This window comes from Sturnus vulgaris, chromosome 20 (genome assembly GCF_052056855.1).
Source record: "Sturnus vulgaris isolate bStuVul1 chromosome 20, bStuVul1.hap1, whole genome shotgun sequence".
Lineage (NCBI taxonomy): Eukaryota > Metazoa > Chordata > Aves > Passeriformes > Sturnidae > Sturnus > Sturnus vulgaris.
The window spans coordinates 306,754-324,901 of NC_142262.1; the positions used below are offsets into that span (position 1 = coordinate 306,754).

General features: G+C 54.4%; 2 protein-coding genes across 5 annotated transcripts; both read left to right on the plus strand.

Moving 5' to 3' along the window:
- The first annotated feature begins 2,676 nt into the window (after positions 1-2,676).
- Positions 2,677-6,766, plus strand: SIRT7 (sirtuin 7). Of its 3 annotated transcripts, XR_015807841.1 has the most exons (10): positions 2,678-2,831; positions 2,905-3,042; positions 3,498-3,602; positions 4,496-4,566; positions 4,663-4,735; positions 5,186-5,284; positions 5,758-5,994; positions 6,080-6,153; positions 6,238-6,318; positions 6,451-6,507. XR_015807841.1 is itself a non-coding variant. In XM_088176688.1 (9 exons), exons 1-9 carry the CDS (start codon positions 2,736-2,738, stop codon positions 6,559-6,561), a joined length of 1,011 nt encoding a protein of 336 aa, XP_088032814.1. In that variant the 5' UTR covers positions 2,677-2,735; the 3' UTR covers positions 6,562-6,766. The 3 variants fall into 3 exon arrangements, 2 of the variants coding, with proteins under 2 accessions (XP_088032814.1, XP_088032815.1); XM_088176688.1 differs by lacking the exon at positions 6,080-6,153 and having other exon boundaries at positions 2,677-2,831; positions 6,451-6,766; XM_088176689.1 differs by lacking the exons at positions 6,238-6,318; positions 6,451-6,507 and having other exon boundaries at positions 6,080-6,191.
- Positions 6,767-6,800: 34 nt separating this feature from the next.
- On the plus strand, positions 6,801-17,338 carry PCYT2 (phosphate cytidylyltransferase 2, ethanolamine). Of its 2 annotated transcripts, XM_014887510.2 has the most exons (13): positions 6,801-6,984; positions 7,460-7,548; positions 8,312-8,473; positions 10,167-10,233; positions 10,708-10,792; positions 11,767-11,811; positions 13,063-13,201; positions 13,786-13,868; positions 14,045-14,122; positions 14,731-14,796; positions 15,013-15,078; positions 15,530-15,618; positions 16,262-17,338. In XM_014887510.2, the coding sequence occupies exons 1-13, from the start codon at positions 6,896-6,898 to the stop codon at positions 16,350-16,352; spliced, it is 1,149 nt and encodes a 382-aa protein (XP_014742996.1). In that variant the 5' UTR covers positions 6,801-6,895; the 3' UTR covers positions 16,353-17,338. The 2 variants fall into 2 exon arrangements, with proteins under 2 accessions (XP_014742996.1, XP_088032813.1); XM_088176687.1 differs by lacking the exon at positions 11,767-11,811 and having other exon boundaries at positions 6,880-6,984.
- Positions 17,339-18,148: the final 810 nt, after the last annotated feature.

Genomic DNA, 18,148 nt, shown 5'->3' on the forward strand with positions numbered 1-18,148 from the left:
CAGAAGAGAGAGCGTATTTATAGTCAGCTTTTTTACCTGAGAAGGCGAGAATATTTGACCATATGAGTGGGGAAATATTCTCAGAGACTTTGCTAGTTAAAAGTTAATAAATAAATAATTTTAAAGTTTCTCATGAACCTCCCGCAAACTGTTTGTGGCTCTGAGGTTAGTTTTTATAAAGAGTTATCAGACTTTATTTATAAAACCTAGAAAAAGACAAAAAAAGAGGCAAGTCCTATTTGATATCTTTTTGCAATTGTACCAAAAGTGACTTATTCTTGACCTTGCTAGTTTCTGTCGTGTTCCCTTGTGTTGGGTGCTCTGGTCCCCGAGCTCTCGTGCGGCGCTGTGCTGTGCTGGTGCCTTTGCCATGTGCTGTCATTTCACACTGTTGTCGTTTTCCCTAAACTCGACTGAGAGATTGAGTTGGAATCTCTCTGAATTCTCCAGAAGGGTTCTGGTGCATAGGCAAAGGTGCTGGTATTTTTGAAGACAAGAATGGCTGGCTGGTGCAGCGAGGTGTGCAGCGAGAGCACAGGCAGCTCCTGCTGAGCAGCCAACACCAGGTTAGCTTGGGTACCTGGAGAGCAAAAATGCTGCATTTTCCTTCATGCAGCAAACCTGTCAGAGAAGTAGTGTGAGGGAGACTTGTCCAGCTTTAGGAGAAGACTGATGGGATTTAGCTCTGGAATTACATCCTGTGGTCAGAACTTGTGTTGTGCTCATGGCTCACCTGAAGAGGGGCAAGTCTGCAACAAGAGGGGCAACGTGGGACAGGCTGGTCCCTGGTGTCTACACATAGCTGGCCAGTGAGCTGTGGCAGGATCACTGTCCTTCCTGGGGCAGCTTCTGCCCGGGGGTTAGGAGAATGCTCAGGCTCACAGCTGTGATTTAGCTGACAAGCTGTTTGTGGCCAGGCTCCTTTTCCACAAACACTTTGATTTGACTCCCCTCTCCCGTTCCTAAAGATTTGAGCTCATTTACTGAGTTTTAGGGAAGCAGGACATGAGGGGGAAGCCCATGTGATCACCTGGCTGCTGAAGATCTGAGTGCAGGGGGCAGATTGGGATAACACAAGTGACGTGAACCTCGTGGGGAGGTATGGCCATCCTGGATAGGTTTTGGGGATGTTTCTCATAGCTGAACTGATACTGCTGTCCCTGAGTGGAGGAGCAGGTGAGCCTGAGAAAAGCTGCAGTGTGGCAGGAGAGGAGCAGGTAGTTGATGGGGATTTCCTGCTGGAGATCAGCTTTGCTCTGATAGGGAGTTTAGGGAGTTGTTTGGGATACTTTTCCAAGTAAACTTTCCAAAGGAGGAGCAGGTTAGAACATTGCCTCCAGACTTCCCCCTTCTGGCCCTGGACTTTCTCTTCTCTGAACTGAAGTGTCTGATGTGCCACTTCCAGCCATTCACCACACAGGCCACACATTGCACAGTGCTCAGCAGGCTCTGGTCTTCCAGCTGGCTGTGTGGTGACTGGAGAAATGAGATTTTACAGAACACAGAGGTGTCCAGTTGTCTTGGGGTGTCATTCCCAACCCTGTCCCTCCTAAACCCAGCCTGAGACTGAATCAGCCAGAGCCCTTTGGAGCACAGCTGAGTCCTGATCAGGGCTGGAGGAGCAGGCAAGGTGTGTATGGGGCTGGTTAGGCTCTTGGTTCCACACCTGGAGCTTCTGGTGTGAGGAGGCCCCCATCAACACAGCAGGCAACGATGGGCAACCCTGCAGCCACGGAGAAGTTGTTTTTTGTTGTGCTGTGTGGCAGGGGGTGCCCAGTCCCTGCCCGCCTGCCGTGGCAGCCGTGCTGCTGCCGGTCAGGGGCTGGTGCTGCTCTGTCCTGAGGCACGACAGGGCTGGCAGCACTGCACCACACGGCGTCCCTCCTGCCCTGCCTGTCCCTCCTTGCTCGGAGCCCTGGTCTGCTCTAAGTGGCCTGTGTGCTCAATGAGGACAGCTCGTGTAGGGAAGAGAAGGTGCAAGGCCGTGACTGCAAGGTGCCACTGTGCAAAACAAGCTCGGCAGGTGCCGGGCTGGATGTCAGCGAGGCCACGGCCCCGAGCGTTGCTCCCCTAGGTTTTGTTCTCAGTGAAGTGTAGGACCCTGAGCGATGTATTTGCGCAGTGTCCAAGGAGTCTCCCGTCCGGCCCCGGGGGATGCTGTGTCCTGCCAGCCGGCTTCCCGTGCCCGTGCCAGGCGACCCTTGCCCCAGCCGTCACGCTGATCTCTCCCTCGTATATAGTGTTCTGGAGTGTGACAATTCTTGTTCCTGAGGTGCTCGTCCGTTTGGTTTCCTGCTGTGAAGGGTGTCGTGTTCCCTTTCTCCTTTTCCTGGTGCCGTTCCGGGGCGCTGGGGAGGGGTCCTGCGCCAGCCCGACTGGGGAGCGGCCCCGGCACCCCCGGGATTTGTGTATCTCGTGAATTGTGTACAGTCGCTCCCGGCCGGAGCCGGGGCTGGCGGACAGAAGGGTCACCCAGAGGGCTCCGGGCTCGGTGCAGGCGGTATTTATTGCTAAGTTATTGCCGTTATTTATTCTGTACAGTGTCGGCCGCCTTTGTACGCGACAATAAACCGCTTCAACAGCCGCCGCCTGCGCGTCCTTGGGGGGCCGCCCGGCACCAGGGGGCGCTGCCGCGCGGGGGGCGGTGCCGGAAGCGGCGCGCGCGCGCTCGGACCGGAAGGCGGAAGCGGCGGAGCGGAGCCCGGCGGCGGCGGAGGCGCGGCGGTTCCGGGGCGATGGCGGCGGGCGGCAGCCTGAGCCGCTCCGAGCGGAAAGCGGCGGCGCGCGCCGAGATCCTGCAGCAGGAGGAGCAGCGGGACCGCCGGAGACAGGTACGGAGACGCGGCCCGACCCGTTCCACCTCGCCGCTGCGGGCCGCCGTGACCAGGCGTGTGCACCGGGCAGGTATCCCGCATCTGGAGGAAGCCGCCGGCGGAGCGGAGCCCTGAGGAGTGCCAGGTGCTGAGTGAGAACGAGGACATCGTCAGGGAGCTGGAGCGGCGCCGCAAGCGGCGCGAGCGGCTGCGGCGGCGGCAGGAGGAGGTGGGCGGCGGGGAAGCCGTGTCGGTGACGGGTGTCGGTGACGGGGGTTGGTGATGGCACGGAGCGGCCCCGGCCGCCGAGCTGGCTGCTGCCGAGCTCTGCAGCCGCTGCAGGCCTCGGTGAACAACCGCTGTGGCCCAGTACCGGGAACGCGTCTGCCCTCGGGGACCGCCGTGTGTTTGTCTCCGGTCATACGTGCTGCCAGGCCCGCGCGGTGTGGGCAGGTCTCCCAAGAGGGTGGATCAGCAGCTTCTGGTCTCTAGGAAGCTTTTTTCCCGTGATCCTCCCATGAACAATGCCCACGTCCTTTTAATTTAATTTCGCTGTTGATGTTGCGTTTGTGTTGTTTTTCCTGGTTGGCCCAAGCCCATATTCAGACTTTTGGGGAGATCCCTGCTCTTTGTGACTCGGTGGCGTAGTGTATCTCTGTGAACCCGTTGAGGTGTGTTTGTCAGGTGTGCGATGAACCAGAGGAGCTGAAGAGAAAGGTGACTGAGTTGGCAGCAGCTGTGCGGAGCGCCAGGCACCTCGTCATCTACACGGGCGCTGGGATCAGCACGGTGGGTCCGGGGGCAGCAGCTGGAGCCCCCTCGGGAGGCAGTGGTGTGTGGGTTGTTGCCTGGTTCCTGAATGACCACAGGACGTGTGTGATGAGCCTGGGGTGCTGCATGAGTCCCGCAGCCAGCATAGTCTCCAGGCTGATCCTGGGGTCATTCCTACTGCCCAGGAGATCCTGTGGCTGCATTGCCTCCGACCCCATGCAGGATGTGCAGCCTGAGCGAGAGGACACTGGTCTCAGCTCACTCAACTCTCCTCAGTGACTTGGTGTAAAACCTTAAGCCAGTTCGCTCAGGGATGTTGTATGTGTCATCAGACATGCAGAGACAGCTGGGGATTATTGGAACCTACAAACAGCAGTTTGAGAATTGTTTTGTCGCAGCGGCCTGGGGCAAAGCAGCAATCTGGTTTTACCTCTTCTAATGTATCATCTATCACCTTCGTGTGAGCTCTGTAACTCCATTCTCCGCTGAAATGGAGCATGACTCAGGGCAGGACATGAGTGCTCATGTCACCTGCATGTCTGCTAGAGATGCTTAGTGTGAGGTGCCAGAACCAGAATCTAGGGAAAATAAGAAAAGGCTCAAGAATGGAGTTCTGTGTAGGGAAATGGGAAGTACCAAGGATGAAAAAGAATTCTGGAGGGATTCCATAAGGGCAAAATTGGAGAAAGATAACACTAGAGGTGAAAATGAGAGCTGAAATGTAGAAGAGAGAGAGAAAACATATGAGGAGGTTTCCCTGGTTTAGGAACAGCTATGCTGGAGAACTCAGTGAATGAAAAAGCAGCCATGGATGGAGGTGTCTGGGTGGGCCTGGGTTGGTTGTACACAGTTTGTACAAGAGCTGTGGCAACCCCGCCCTCGTCAGGCCTGGTTTTCTCTCCTGGTGACAGGCGGCTTCGATCCCAGACTACAGAGGCCCCAATGGCATTTGGACACTGCTGCAGAAGGGCAGGAGCATCAGGTGAGGAGCAGATTCTGAACTGTGTGACAGAAAGCTGATACTGGAAGACGTTAATGGCCATTCCAACTTCTTTTTTTCTGCTTTGTTTCTTGTCAGGGCTGCAGACCTGAGTGAGGCAGAGCCCACACTCACTCATATGAGCATTGCCTGCCTGCACAAGCACAACCTGGTAAGATATTTTTTCCTCACCTCACTCATGTTCTTCTGCCTAAGAAAGATAAACCCAGCAGGGAAGATAAAGCTTTTCAGAATATTGCCTGACTACTTTTTTGGCTCAAGTAGCTGCATATCCATGTAGGAAAATGTGTTCAAGCCTTCCTCAGTGAGCTGCAGGCTACAGCTCTGGCAGGTTTTCCCCTGGTGCCTTTTCTTTAACATGTATTTGTACCTGGTGAGGCTGGTCTGGGGAACTGGTCACCAATCAGCCAGCGCTAGAAATGTTCTGTTTAGCACGAGGTGGCTTTCCATTTAGCTGTCACAAAGGTCTGTTCACCGTGCTCTTCCCCTGTGGGTCCTGCTTTGATGTGCAAGCTGTTGGTGCGATGTGGGACACGTCCATCACCTGCTTGCAGGGATACCTGTGTGGTCTGTGGGAGCTCAGTGTTTTGTTCCCTTCAAGGTGCAGCATGTGGTGTCTCAGAACTGTGATGGGCTGCACCTGCGGAGCGGGTTACCCCGAGCTGCAATATCTGAGCTCCATGGGAACATGTACATAGAGGTGAGTGGCCAGAGCAGGAGAAAGTCAATGTTTAAGTGGCCTCGCAACAAGGGAATGTAAACTCTTGCTCTGCCACTAGCTCAGAAGGAATTAGTACAAGGGCTTGGCCTGTGTGCAGTTCCTGTCTTCAGACCGTCAGGTTTGGGGTGAACTATTTAGAAAGTACCAAACCCAACTCTGTAGCTCTTCCTCTGTACATGCTGTAGCTTTTTGCATCTGGTGTCTCTTCCTCAGCCCTTCTCTGAAATCCCTCCCAGCATGTAGCCAAAGGCTCCTGTGGCTCTGCTTGCTGGTTTTCAAAAAAAACTTGAGGTTTTCCAAGTTAGCATCTGATCCCTGATGCTTCTGGCTACAACTTCTGTGTTGTCCCCAGAAATGCTTTTCTTCCAGGAGAAGAGGCTTGCTCCTGGTCAGACCTCTCATGGGTGGGATGCTGATGATGTGACAGGGTTTCTGCTTTTGTCCTGCACCAGGTCTGCACTTCCTGTACACCCAACAGAGAGTACGTGCGAGTGTTTGATGTGACGGAGCGCACAGCCCTGCACAGGCATCACACGGGCAGGATGTGCCACAAGTGTGGGGCACAGTTGAGAGATACAATCGTCCACTTTGGGGAGAAGGGGACATTGAGACAGCCCCTGAACTGGGAAGCAGCAACAGAAGCTGCAAGCAAAGCAGATGTGATTCTTTGTCTGGGTTCCAGCTTAAAGGTAACTTTAGAGACTCGGTGAAGATTGTTAGCAGCATTCCCTCTTGGTGATACACCTTGGTGCTGAGCAGTCTCCTCCCAAACAGACAACTGTAAACTCTGGTGTCAGGATTCGCCCAACATCTGTGATAGTCTCTCTTCCTCCCTCTTTCCCCTCCTGGTAATACATTCCTTTTCCTCTCGCTGATACGGTTCACAGCTGCGTGTGCCTGTGGCTGTGCTGATGCTCTGTGCTTTGTGGCAGGTTTTGAAAAAATACCCAAGGCTCTGGTGCATGAGCAAGCCCCCCACGCGCCGGCCCAAGCTGTATATTGTGAACCTGCAGGTGAGATAAAGCCCTTGGCGCTGGGTGGGCCAGGTGTGAGCCAAGGGGTTGCGGATGTGCGAGGCCGGGCCCGGGCAGGAGCCCCCGCCGCCGCGGGGAGCTGCCTGCAGCCGGCTCTGCTGTCGCTCGCAGTGGACCCCGAAGGACGACCTGGCCGCCCTGAAGCTGCACGGCCGCTGCGACGACGTGATGCGGCTGCTGATGGCGGAGCTGGGGCTGGAAATCCCGCACTACGACCGGTGAGCGGCCCGGGCCCTGTGCGCGGAGCCCCCGGCCCGGGGCCGCCCGCAGCGCCCACCGCCGCCCTCTCCTTCCTTCCGCAGGGCGCGGGACCCCATCTTCGCGCTGGCCGAGCCGCTGCGGCCCGGCGAGGAGGGCACGCACTCGCGGAAACCGGTGGCGCCGCCCCGGGAGCGGGAGGAGCCCCGCGAGCAGGAGCAGCCCCGGGAGCGGGCGGAGGCGGCGGGCGGGCGGCCCGGGGGGTGGCTCGGCCGCGGCTGCGCCAAGGGCGGCCGGCGCAGGAAGAGCCGCTGAGCGCGGGGCGGGGCGGGGCGGCGCCGCCGGTGACAGCACGGCCATGCTGCGCAACGGGGCGGCGGGCGGCGGCGGGGCCGCGGCGGGCGGCGGCGGCGGCCAGCGGCCCGTGCGCGTCTGGTGCGATGGATGGTGAGTGGGGCGGGCGCGGGGCCGGGCGATGTCGCGGCGCCGCACAAATAAACCGTGTTGGCTACGCTGGTGCCTCCGCCTCCTCTGTCACCGCGGCGGGACGGGGACGGGCCCGCGGGGCAGCGGCGGTGTCTCCGCGGAGCTGCCCCGGAGCGCCGGGCGAGCGGCAGCGCTCGCAGCCGGGAGCGCCCTTGGCTTCGGCCGCCGGTGGGGTCGGTCCGTTCCCCCCCCCGGGCCACGGGCAGCACCTGCCGGGCAGGTGCAGGGAGGAGCCGGGCCCGTAGCACCGGGGCCGGCTCGCTGCGGTGGGAGGGAGCGCTGCTGCGGGCCCTGGTGACCGGGCTGTGCCGGCACAGCTCTGCCCGGCAGCGCAGAGACCTTCAGCCCCGAGGCCAGCCCCCGGGGCAGGTTGGCCGCAGCTTCCAAGGAAGCGCGTCCCGGTGTGCCCGGGCTGACCCGGCGCTTCTCTTTGCAGCTATGACATGGTGCACTATGGCCACTCGAACCAGCTGCGCCAGGCGCGGGCCATGGGCGATTACCTGATCGTTGGGGTCCACACGGATGGTAAGAGGTTTTACCAGGTTACATCTCGTGCAGCCCCTCAAACTGCCCAGCAGCATTAGCCCCAGGAGAGCCAAGAGTTCCTGATAGGGTCAGGCTTCATCCTGCATCCGCTCCAGGACCAGTAGCCTCCAAGAGAAAAATGTCCCTTCTCTGGGAGTGGAGTTACCCTGTAACACTTTTAGACTGAGGATTAGGTGGGTCAGATCTCGCAGGCTCTCTGAGGGTTAATCTGCATTCTATGCTATAAAAACAGTTGGAACAGCTGAAAATCAGCCTGGTTTTGGTGGTAGGATCTGCAGAACTTACATTCCAAAACAAGCTACCTTGTGGAGAACACTAATTTCAAGGCTATCTGGAAGTTAAGTTCTGGCATGTGAAGATGTATTTTAAATGGGCTTATGGATGCAGAATTTCCAGTATGAACCAGGTGTAGTATGAAGTTACTGTTTAAGAGGGAAATTTCTCCTAGGGGGATGCCAGGAGGCCCATCTCATCCCCTCAGGAAGAAGAATCTGGGTACAGGGAAGCACTGAGACCCTTCCCTCTGAGTGAATTCCGGAGCCCTTTTTAAATGCTTAGGAAATGTAACTGAATCAAAATGCTTTCTGATCTACGTGAGGCTTCCTTTGCTGCCACAGGCTGATCCAAAGCAGAGGATAAGTCTGCAGTGAAGTTCACCTGCCCGTGAAACGAGTGAGGCAGTGACTGAGAGTCACTGTAGCTGCAGGACATGATTCTAACTGGAATTTTGTTTCTCCCCCAGAGGAGATTTCCAAGCACAAGGGCCCCCCCGTCTTTACACAGGAGGAGAGGTACAAAATGGTGCAGGCCATCAAGTGGGTGGATGAGATTGCTCCTGGAGCTCCTTATGTCACCACGCTGGAAACCCTGGACAAGTACAGCTGTGATTTCTGCGTGCACGGGGGTGAGTGGAGTTTGAGGCCGTGGCTGTGCTGACCCTTGGGGCTGTGTGCTCCAGGTGCCCTCTGCAAACCCAGCAATGTCCCAGCTGGTGCAGGGCTCAGGGAGACCTGACGTGTGTAGAACTCTGCCTTCTCAACACCTGCACTGGGCAGCACAGCTGCTTCTGGTCTCTGGTCTGGAGAAACATGTCAGTGTGCTCAAAATCTTGAGAGTGGCCAGGGCCCTTGGTTTTAGCTTACAGAGGTGAAATGTGTCATTTAAAATTATCCCGAGGTTGCCCTTAGCACCAGCAGAAATTTGTGCAGAGGAGAAAAGTTTTGTAAATGGCTAAGTGTGAAAAACACTATTGAAAAGGAAAGCATGCAGAAATACAATCATGTTTATGTCTGCTTATCCTGGGACAAGGTTAGATCTCAAAAGCTTCTCTCTTTATCCAGCTGATAATCTGTTCAGTGGCTCAGCTGACTGTGTGGCCAGAGACCTAGTTCTTAGTGTGAACACTTTTTGGTGTACTGTTGCTGAAGAGAATCAGTGTTTTGAGGAAATGTTCTTGCTCTGGGATTCTGTACCTTCCTGGGCTGCTGCTGATGCCCATTAAGCCTCAGACCTTCCTCCCTGCCCCTCTGAAGGAACTTTGTTAGTTTGACCAGGAGTAGTCTTTGCACTCATTTCGTGTATCTCTCATCTGATCCCAGCCACCTGCTGTTGATAAGCCAAGTATTTCACCAAGTGTAAATAAATCCTTAATCTTTAGAAGATAAATATGCTTTTCTCACGTGGATGGAGTGGTTATCAAATTCCTCATTAACTTCATTGCCTGCCCTGAACGTGTTTGGTGTACGTGAGCCCTGGCTGGGCTTGGTGAGGGGTTGGGCAGTGGAGGAGTGCTGGTCCCCACTGCCGCGTCATTCCGTGCTTCTGCTGAGCAACACACCTGCACCAGGTGTGTTTGTGCGAAAGCTGAGTTTGGAAATAGCTGAGCTTCCCTGAGAAGGTGATGGCAGCCCTGCAGTTTGTGCCTCTCTGGACATGCCAGGTTGTGCTGGCAGTGTGTGCCCTCCTGTTCCTGTGCTGTGAGGGGAGGGTGTGGGGTTTTAGGAGAACTGAGGCTCCTCACTGTGTGGGCACACTCGTGGGCTGCCCTCTGACTGTTTTGGCAAAGGGAAACCAGCTAAGCTTTTGTTTGTGAAGGTTTTGTTCCATCACCAAAAGTATGTGAGAGGTGTTTCTGCAGTTGGGAGCCATGTGCCAGGGATGAACTGGAATGGCCTCTGTAGAAGCTGGATGTCACTGTGGAAGTGCAGTCATTGAGAGGAAGAACTTTCCGTGGGATGAACTGTTTCATTGACTGAAAACTTGTAATATGAACCGAAAGGTTCTTTTTTAACATTGATACAGGTAGTGCTTGTTTATTGTCATCCAGACAATAATCAGCTGTGCCTGCTGCTGCAGGGCACCCAGCAGTGCACAGATGGGTAATGGTGTTTAGTATCCAGGAATGTTCTTGTATCCACAGACACAGTAGTTTCAAAAACCCCTGACATTTTTGTGGGGCACAGGACATGTCTCCTGTGTATGCACAGGGATTTGGATTGCAGAGTTCCTGTCTGGATTTAGGTGTGTGGGACCTGCACAGCTGCTGCTTTTGTGCAGGAGAGCTTGGGTACAGTTCTGAGGCTTTTCTCTCTCTGCAGATGATATCACCTTAACTATTGATGGCAAGGACACCTATGAGGAAGTAAAGACAGCAGGGCGATACAGGTAACCTCTTGCTGCTTATCTTACCTGTTTATCTTGTTTTGGGCAGAGTTTCTGGGAATTTGTGCCTTGAAGGGAAGTTAGATGAAACATACCAGTCTCAGGTCACACCTGAATTTAGCTGCATGTGTGTCAGAGCTTCAATTGCTCCCAGTATTTTGGCTTCAGGGAAGGGGGGCAGACAGTCCTGCTCAGTGGGGCTGCCTGGTTCCTGGCAGGCGCTGTTCTGGCTTTAAAGCCTCACTGAGAGCTGGCTCTGTTGGGAAGTCTGAGTTGAGGGAAGCATCCACACGAGCAGATGCTGGTGTGGATGATGCACAGGCTCAGCAAATAAACGCTATAGTTGAGAAGGAAAGCTTCCTTAGGACAGCCCTGGCTTGGATTTATCCGGTGTCACAGGCGTTCCTGTGGTAACGTGGGCAGACAGAGGCGTTCGCTCCTGGGGCTTCTGCTTCATCCTTTGCTTGTCTCCCGCAGGGAATGCAAACGCACTCAGGGCGTGTCCACCACGGACCTTGTTGGCCGCATGCTGCTCATGACTAAGGCTCACCACAGCAACATAGTGAGTCAGAGGGCTTTGGGTGGGAGGTCAAGTACAGGGCACGTGCCAGCTCTTCCCTTCTGCTGCCCCGAGCTCCTGGGCCTGGCTCCCAGGTGCATGGAGAACGGGCACCAAAACAACCTGCTTATGTTTGCTTCAACATGTCTGAAATCACAGTGTGATGGGACAAGGACTCTGATGCCTCATGATCAATGTGGGCCTCGGAACGTTAGGGGAGCTGCAGGCAAGCCCGTGACGTCTCTCAGGGTGAATCAACAGTGCAGGCACATTGATCTGTCAGCCAGGTGCTGCCAGAGTTGGCAACTCCTCTCCCTTCCCACTGAGCTTCATGCTTCTGCCTTCTATTGTCTCTAATCAGACCTTTCCTGAGTCTCCTCAGCTCACTCTCTGGCTGGGAGCTAACCTAACCAGGGAGAAAAAGTCAGTGGTTTTATGTCAGGTAATGAGTTGAATTTACTGAGTAATGAAGGAATCTGTGAATAGAATCACCTGGATAACTGCAGAAACAAATGACCCACAGGCGAATTCAGGGACAGAGGGAGATGTTTTGGTGTGCTGAGCTGCTAAATCGGCTTAGCTGAAACACGAGTTCACACTGAGATCTGCCTGGTGCTGCTGCAGATACCTAAGCCTGCCTCTTGTGAAGGTGTTTGGCAGGAGAAGGGATGCTGTCCTGTCAGGGGCTCGCCAGGCTGAGGGAGGATGCAGCTGTGCAGCATTCCTGGGGCTGCAGGTTGGGCAAGAGCCACCTTTGCTGGTGGTGCCAAGCTGGAATCAGATAAGGACACATTTCCTCTGACTCATGCTGGGATAGGGCTCTGGTTTAGGTATTAACCAGTTTGTCAGCATTCAGTGCCCTGATCCCTGGTGTGCGTTTTGAGCCTGGCCTTCCCAGCACTTCCTACACACAAGCATATCTTGGTTGGATGAGCTGTGCAAGTGCTTAAACATTTTGACTCTTTATCTCCCTTCAGGATGAGGACCTAGACTATCGGAAGCACACTGACAACTTTGGGAAGGTAATGTGAGTTCTGGTCGTGGACGTCTGGTTGTTGTCCTGCCTGAGAAGGATTCCCAGTGTGCTTTCTGGCCTGTTGCAGGCTTGTTTGTCCTCCCACGTGTAGCAGTAACGTCTCAGTGAATGTGTGCCGTCCCCAAGTGGCAGCGGCTGCAGTGGGTGTGATGGGCAGGTGTGGCACAGGGCAGCACGTGAGCTGTCCTTCAGTGGCACCACAGGGCTGCTGTTGCCACTGAGCCTGTGCTGGGTTCCTTCCTTGCTTGTAAATTCCTTCCTGCCACTTCCCTTGGGACCCAAGTGCCCGTGGTTCCAGCCCAAGGACAGCCTCTGTGGATGCTCCTTTCAGTGCTTGTGTTGTTTTGAAGGTGTTGTATGAGGTTTGGGAGGTGTGGACACAGCCCTCTGTGTTGCAGAGCTCGAGGGCAGAACAGCCCTTTTGGCGTTCCAGCTGCCAGGTCCAGCCTGTGGCTCACACTGCTTCTAAAGAGCTGCCAGCCCTGGTTATTTCCTTGGCAGCTGGACTGTCCCTGCTTAATGAGCTGCACCAGCAGCTTGAGCAAGTTTTTTTTACTCACAGGGGATTTGCTGACCTGTCTGAGTCATCCTTAGTTCTCCACTATTTTGGGGATTTTGACTAGGTGTTTTGGGGCATATTGCTCCAGCATGGCTGTTTCCTGGAGCTTGGATGTGGGTAGAATGGATCAGGGCACTGGGTACCCTATGTGACCCTGACAGCTGAGCTGTCTGCGTGCTGCCCTTTGCAGGGCCTGCTCTGGCCTCAGCTGCAGCGTCTGTGTCCTGCCAAGGCTGGAGCAGCTTTGGGTAGCACAGCAGGTGACTTTGGTGGCTGTTTGTGCGGCTGCCACGCGGTGGGGACCGAGCTCTGTCCTCGGAGCTGAGGGGCCAGACAGGTCCCTTGAGGCTTGGCAGAGCTTAGGTTGGTTGTGTGTTGTCTTCCGAGCACGTCTTGCTTCTCCTGGAAATTCAAACCTGCCCTGTTGTCTTCCTCCTTCCTGAGCTTTCTTCTTGGCGTCTCCTGAGCTGGCTGCTGAGGCGATGATTTAGACAGAGTGTAAAGAGCTTTTGTGAAATTGCCTAAATACTTGATGCCAGGAATGTAGAAAGTCCAAAGTGCTGGGAGTTGTTACAGTTGCCAGCAAATTCAGATGAGCAGATTGCCCAGCACTGCTCTGTTGTCCAAACCCCCTCACAGAGCCAGAAAAGAAGCTGTGTCTGATGTGTGTTTCCACAGGGGCCCAAAGGTCACAGTCCCTGGACTGGCGTCTCGCAGTTCCTGCAGACATCCCAGAAGATCATCCAGTTTGCGTCAGGGAAGGAGCCACAGCCAGGAGACACCATCATCTATGTGGCTGGAGCCTTCGACCTGTTCCGTATCCTTGACTCTCCTTGCTTGCAGCAGTGGTCCTTCTTTCACCTTCTCATGTTGGGAGGCACCAGACTGGATATTTGCCTCATTTTTTTTTTCCTTCTCTGTAGCTGCACATGAGAGAGAAGTCAGGAGTGACTTCTGGCAATTTCTTGGTCACAGGATGCTGAGAAAGAAGCTGTAGCTCCTCTGTGGAGTGATCTGTGGCTGTTGGATTTCAGGAAGACGGATACTCTCAACACTCTAATGATTGTGGTGAAGAGTGGCTGCCATAGCATCTGCAGCTGACACACTGTTCCTGGGGCAGGCTTTGAGGCTTTGTGCCAGAACATCCGGAACAAGTAGAAATTCTGGATAGAGGCAAAGCTGCGTCCGTGTAAGGTGGAGCTGAAAAAGTCTCTGGCTTTTACCCAGAACCAGTGGAACCTGAGGAGGGAGGCAGCAACTGTTCTTGGAAATTGGCAGTTAGTGGTGCAAGAATAAAATCCTAGGGATTCCTGTCTCCCACTGTTGTTTTTTAGTAACTCTATTTCTGTCTTCCTTCCTCTATTTTCCATGTGAGCTTCAATTCCTTAAACAGATCTGCAGATGTTGGTCATGTGGATTTCCTGGAGAAGGTTCACCAGCTGGCAGAGAAACCCTATATCATTGCTGGGCTGCATTTCGATCAGGTCTGTGTGGAACCTGTCCAAAGGCAGAGCAGGTTGGGCCTGTTCTCTGAACCAGGCAGGCTGTGCTCCGGGAGACAGGACAGGGATGTATTGACCAATATGGGAATTTCATTTTGGGAGAAAGCAAGAGGGAAAGGAGCTGCTCTGTCTCTCTTTTGACTGGTGCTTTGCCGTAGGAGGTGAATCGCTACAAAGGGAAGAACTATCCCATCATGAACATCCATGAGCGAACCCTCAGTGTCCTGGCCTGCAGGGTGAGTGGGTGTCTCTGCACTTCCAGAAAGTGCTGAAGCCTGGTGGCATTCACTTGTGCTCAGTGATCTTGCATGAGTTCCTTGGGGTGGCCTGGGAAGACAGACAAGATGAATCACTTGAGGCTGCCAGAGGTGCTGATGAGCTCTTGGGAGGCTCTGCCAGGCTCTTGTGCCATCCTGGCTGATCCAAACTGGTGACCCAGCTGCTCTGCCAGCAGTGACAGAGCTGGACACTGTGTAGGGAGCTGTGTGGCTCTGTGCAGTCGGACACTGCCACTAGAAAACTCTGCTCCCTGCAGAGGGAGAAATGCCTGGGACAAAATCTTGGGGAGCCCCAGAAATGTGTGCCCGGAGCAATTAACTTCTGGATTTGCTCTATAGGCACAGAAAGGACATTCTGTAGAGGAACAAAAAGCTGTTGTGTGACAAGCAGTTGCTGCTGAACCCACTTCTCTGTTCCCTTCTTTGAACCTCTGACTCTATAGCCAGGTGACCTGCTCAGGTCTCTTTAAGAAGCAGCTGGCTTCTGGCTTGGGATTGGGTTTTGGGTTTTTGTTTGATGGTTGTTTTTTTTTTCAAATCTGGACTCTACCTGGTTCCTTTTTTAGTATGTCTCAGAGGTGGTGATTGGAGCTCCCTACGCTGTCACTGCTGATCTGTTGGATCACTTCAGGGTGAGTCCTGGCATACTTGAAGATGTGTGTGGGGAGCTAAAGTGGTGCAGGACAACACAGGGGTGCAAGGAGGGAGAGTCCTGCTCAGACTGGGACTGCCAGGCTGCTGCAGGAGGGTGGCTTTGCAGGTCTCCGGGGTGTGCTCAGTGGGAGTAGCGGCAGGAAATGTCCCTGTCATCTTTTGGATCTTGTTACTGACTTTTGCATCCTTCTCAGGTAACACTTGTTTGTCATGGGATGACTGAGGTGGTGCCAGACAAGGACGGTTCTGATCCATATGAGGTAAAGTACCAGGTGCTTTGTCAGCATGGATAGACAGAGCCTGGCTCTGGTTGTGTTCCTGGACTGAGAAGGTGTATTGCAGAGGAGCCTACCTGGGTATGGCTTTGGCAGGTGATGCAGCTTTTCATCCACCCCTAAAGGCAGCTACGTGGAGCAGTCAGTAAATAGTTCCCAACAGCTCCACTCTTCCAACCATTTTTTTTTCTCCGCCTGTTTCTGATGCCTTCATGGCAGGCTGAGAAATCCTGTGTGCTTTGCTCTCCGTCCTGTGCAGCTCCCATGTATGTGGAGCTTTGCCTTCAGCAAGTGTTTGTTCTGCCTCTGAGGAGATCACTGTGCATCCTGCCTGGCTGGCTGTCCCAGGACCTGCCAGAGCTCAGCTCAGCTGTCACTGCTGAGCTGCACACCCAGGTCCCACGTGTTTCCACAGCACAGGGCTCTCTGTTTGCAGGAACCGAAGCGACGTGGCATTTTCCAGCTGGTGGACAGTGGTAGCAATCTCACCACAGATCTAATTGTGCAAAGAATCATCAAGAACAGGTTGGATTTCTTTGTCTCTTGGTTCTGTCACATACTGTTCCATCCAGAGTGTCTGGGGACTGATGAATGGGACCAAATAGGGAGAAAAGGTGTTACCTAGAGGCATAGAGTCAGCAAACTTGTCCTTCTTCTTTCATGGCTTGGGCAGACTGTAAATGTGGTTGTACCAATCTTTACAAGGAAAGGAACAGCTGGACTCTGCTGTATCAGAACGTGCTGCATGGCACATTTATTGGTTTTTCTCCTTTAATGATAAATTTCCTTTGCTGTATGCTGGGGGAAAGGGCATGTTGCTTCTTTCAGAGCTTTGGCCTTTTAGGCCTGAATCCTTCACTTTCAACACCTTGGCTCACATCAGTGATAAATTTGATTTTGGTGTTATAACGCCCAGGACAGCCCAAGAATGTCATAGCAGCTTCTTCCACAGATGGAGAAAGAAGTTGTGTGGGAGTGCAGGACTGCAGAGTGCTGGCAGCAGCCATGGGAAGCTCTGGGAGAGGCTCTGGATGAGTCTGGGGGTCCTGGGGGGTTTCTGAAGTGCTCTCAGAACAGAGCAGCATACAGTGCTCTCCTGTTCCAGGTGCTTCTATTTACAAGAAGTCTGGATGAATGAGAATCTTAGGGCATTGCATGATTTTTGCAGGCTCGAGTTTGAGGCTCGTAACCAGAAGAAAGAAGCAAAAGAGCTGGCAGTGCTGGAGGCCATGAGAAGGCTGGAGGAGGAGAAGCACTAGGCAGCAGAGCGTGGATGCGTGAGCCACAGAGTGCTGCAACCTCACCCTCTGGAGAGCAACTGCTCTTCAGGAAAGGACCCCTGAAGGGGGGCAGCACTGCTGGCACGCAGGATGTGCTGTCCTGCCCTCTGCTGTCCTAGCTCCTCCTGCACTAATTATGCAGACATAACGAGTTGGGATTCCGTTGCCTAGTTTTATCTCCATTAATCAGTCCCTGTCCCTTTTCCCAGGAGATTTGACAAAAAAAAAAAAGTTTTAATTATAACTAATGTTTAAACACGTTGATGTGCTTTTACCTTCTGCCATTTCTGGCTCTTAGTAGGAGGGAAGTGGAGGAGCTGCCCATGTCCCCTTGCCCTGCCAGACTCAGTTGTCCTGACTGGGGTCTGCATTCCAGAGCAGCCCCTTGGCAGTGGTGTGGGTGGCCGAACAGACAGTGAGAGCAGCCTCAGGGACAAGACAGGGCTTACATGGTTCCTCCTGCAGCTTTTGCTCAGGAACAAGGGGCTGGCTGCCAGAGATGCTGCCTCTTCTCAGCTCCTGCTGCCCCAGTGCCAGGCTGCAGGTGGCAGCTGCTGAAGGGGCAGGTGATGCTGGGTGAAGGCATTTCTCCACACAAGGCATAGGGATCCTGGGGCCTTTGCCCAAAGGCTCTTCCATTTGTGAGGCAGCAGGACTCAATGCCTTGTGTGGACTGTGCCCACCTTGTGCCCGATGGCTTACCTGAGGGCAGGACCTGGCCAGGTGAAGTTTTAGGGTTGTTTTCTGATGGCTGACATGCAGTGTACCTGCATCTAAGGGGAGGTACAGGGCTGGGAGAGTGGGTCCTGAGCTGTGAGCCCCTTTTGCCTCTTACATTCCAGGATACTGTGGTGGGTATCCTGAGCAGCTCACTGCACTGTGCCAGATGGTCCTTCCAGGCTCCATCTGGTGTCCTCTCTCTTGTAAACTTTTGTTGCTGATCATTAATAAAATGTTGAAGAGTTGTGCATTGGTCTTTTTGGGGCTCGAGCCCAGGTAGCAGAAAGGGGGCATAGGGAACCTGTGCTGCAGCCCCACTGCAATGGTACGGGGAAGGTGTGTCACAGTCCCACTGCATCCCTGCAGCTCCCATGGCTCCTCAGCCCCAGAGCAGCCAGGACTGACCTGCTGGCCCCTTCCTGGACTCTGCGAGCTGTGTGCACAAATTCCCCCTCTGCAGCCCGTTGCCCCCTCCTGTGGGCACTGCAGGGGAGTCTGTCCTTAAGGACAAAGAGCTCAACCTTAGTGCTGTACCCACATCAGAAGGGGGAGCAGGGCCCTTCTGTTTGGGGGGAGACAGGGACAGGAACCCTGTGTCTACAGTCACCTGCTATGCAGTACAGACCCTTGACCCCTGCTGTCCCTGCATTGTGCCCTGCAGCTCCCACAGGCGTTGGGCCCTCCTTGAGCATAAGGATTTTGTTCTGCTGGGTATCTGAGCAGCCTCAGCACCACAGGAGGGAGTGGTGGACTCAGCAGCCCAGAGCTCCCCAGATTTGGGTGGGCTCCCCCATTGCGCCTCCCTACCCAAGGACAGGCAAGACAGAGCCATCCCAAGCATGTTTATTGTCACCCCAGAGCCACCAGCACTGGCTCAGGCATCTGCACAGTCCATGGGGTCCAAGGACAGAGTCGTGTGTGCCTTACACTGGAGCGTGCCACGGGTTCCTGCCAGTTGCTGGCAGCTCCACGGCCACGTCTGTCACGCACAGCACCTGCAGGAGACACTGTCACACCGTGCGGAGTCTGTGCCAGCGCACTGCTGGCTAGCAGAG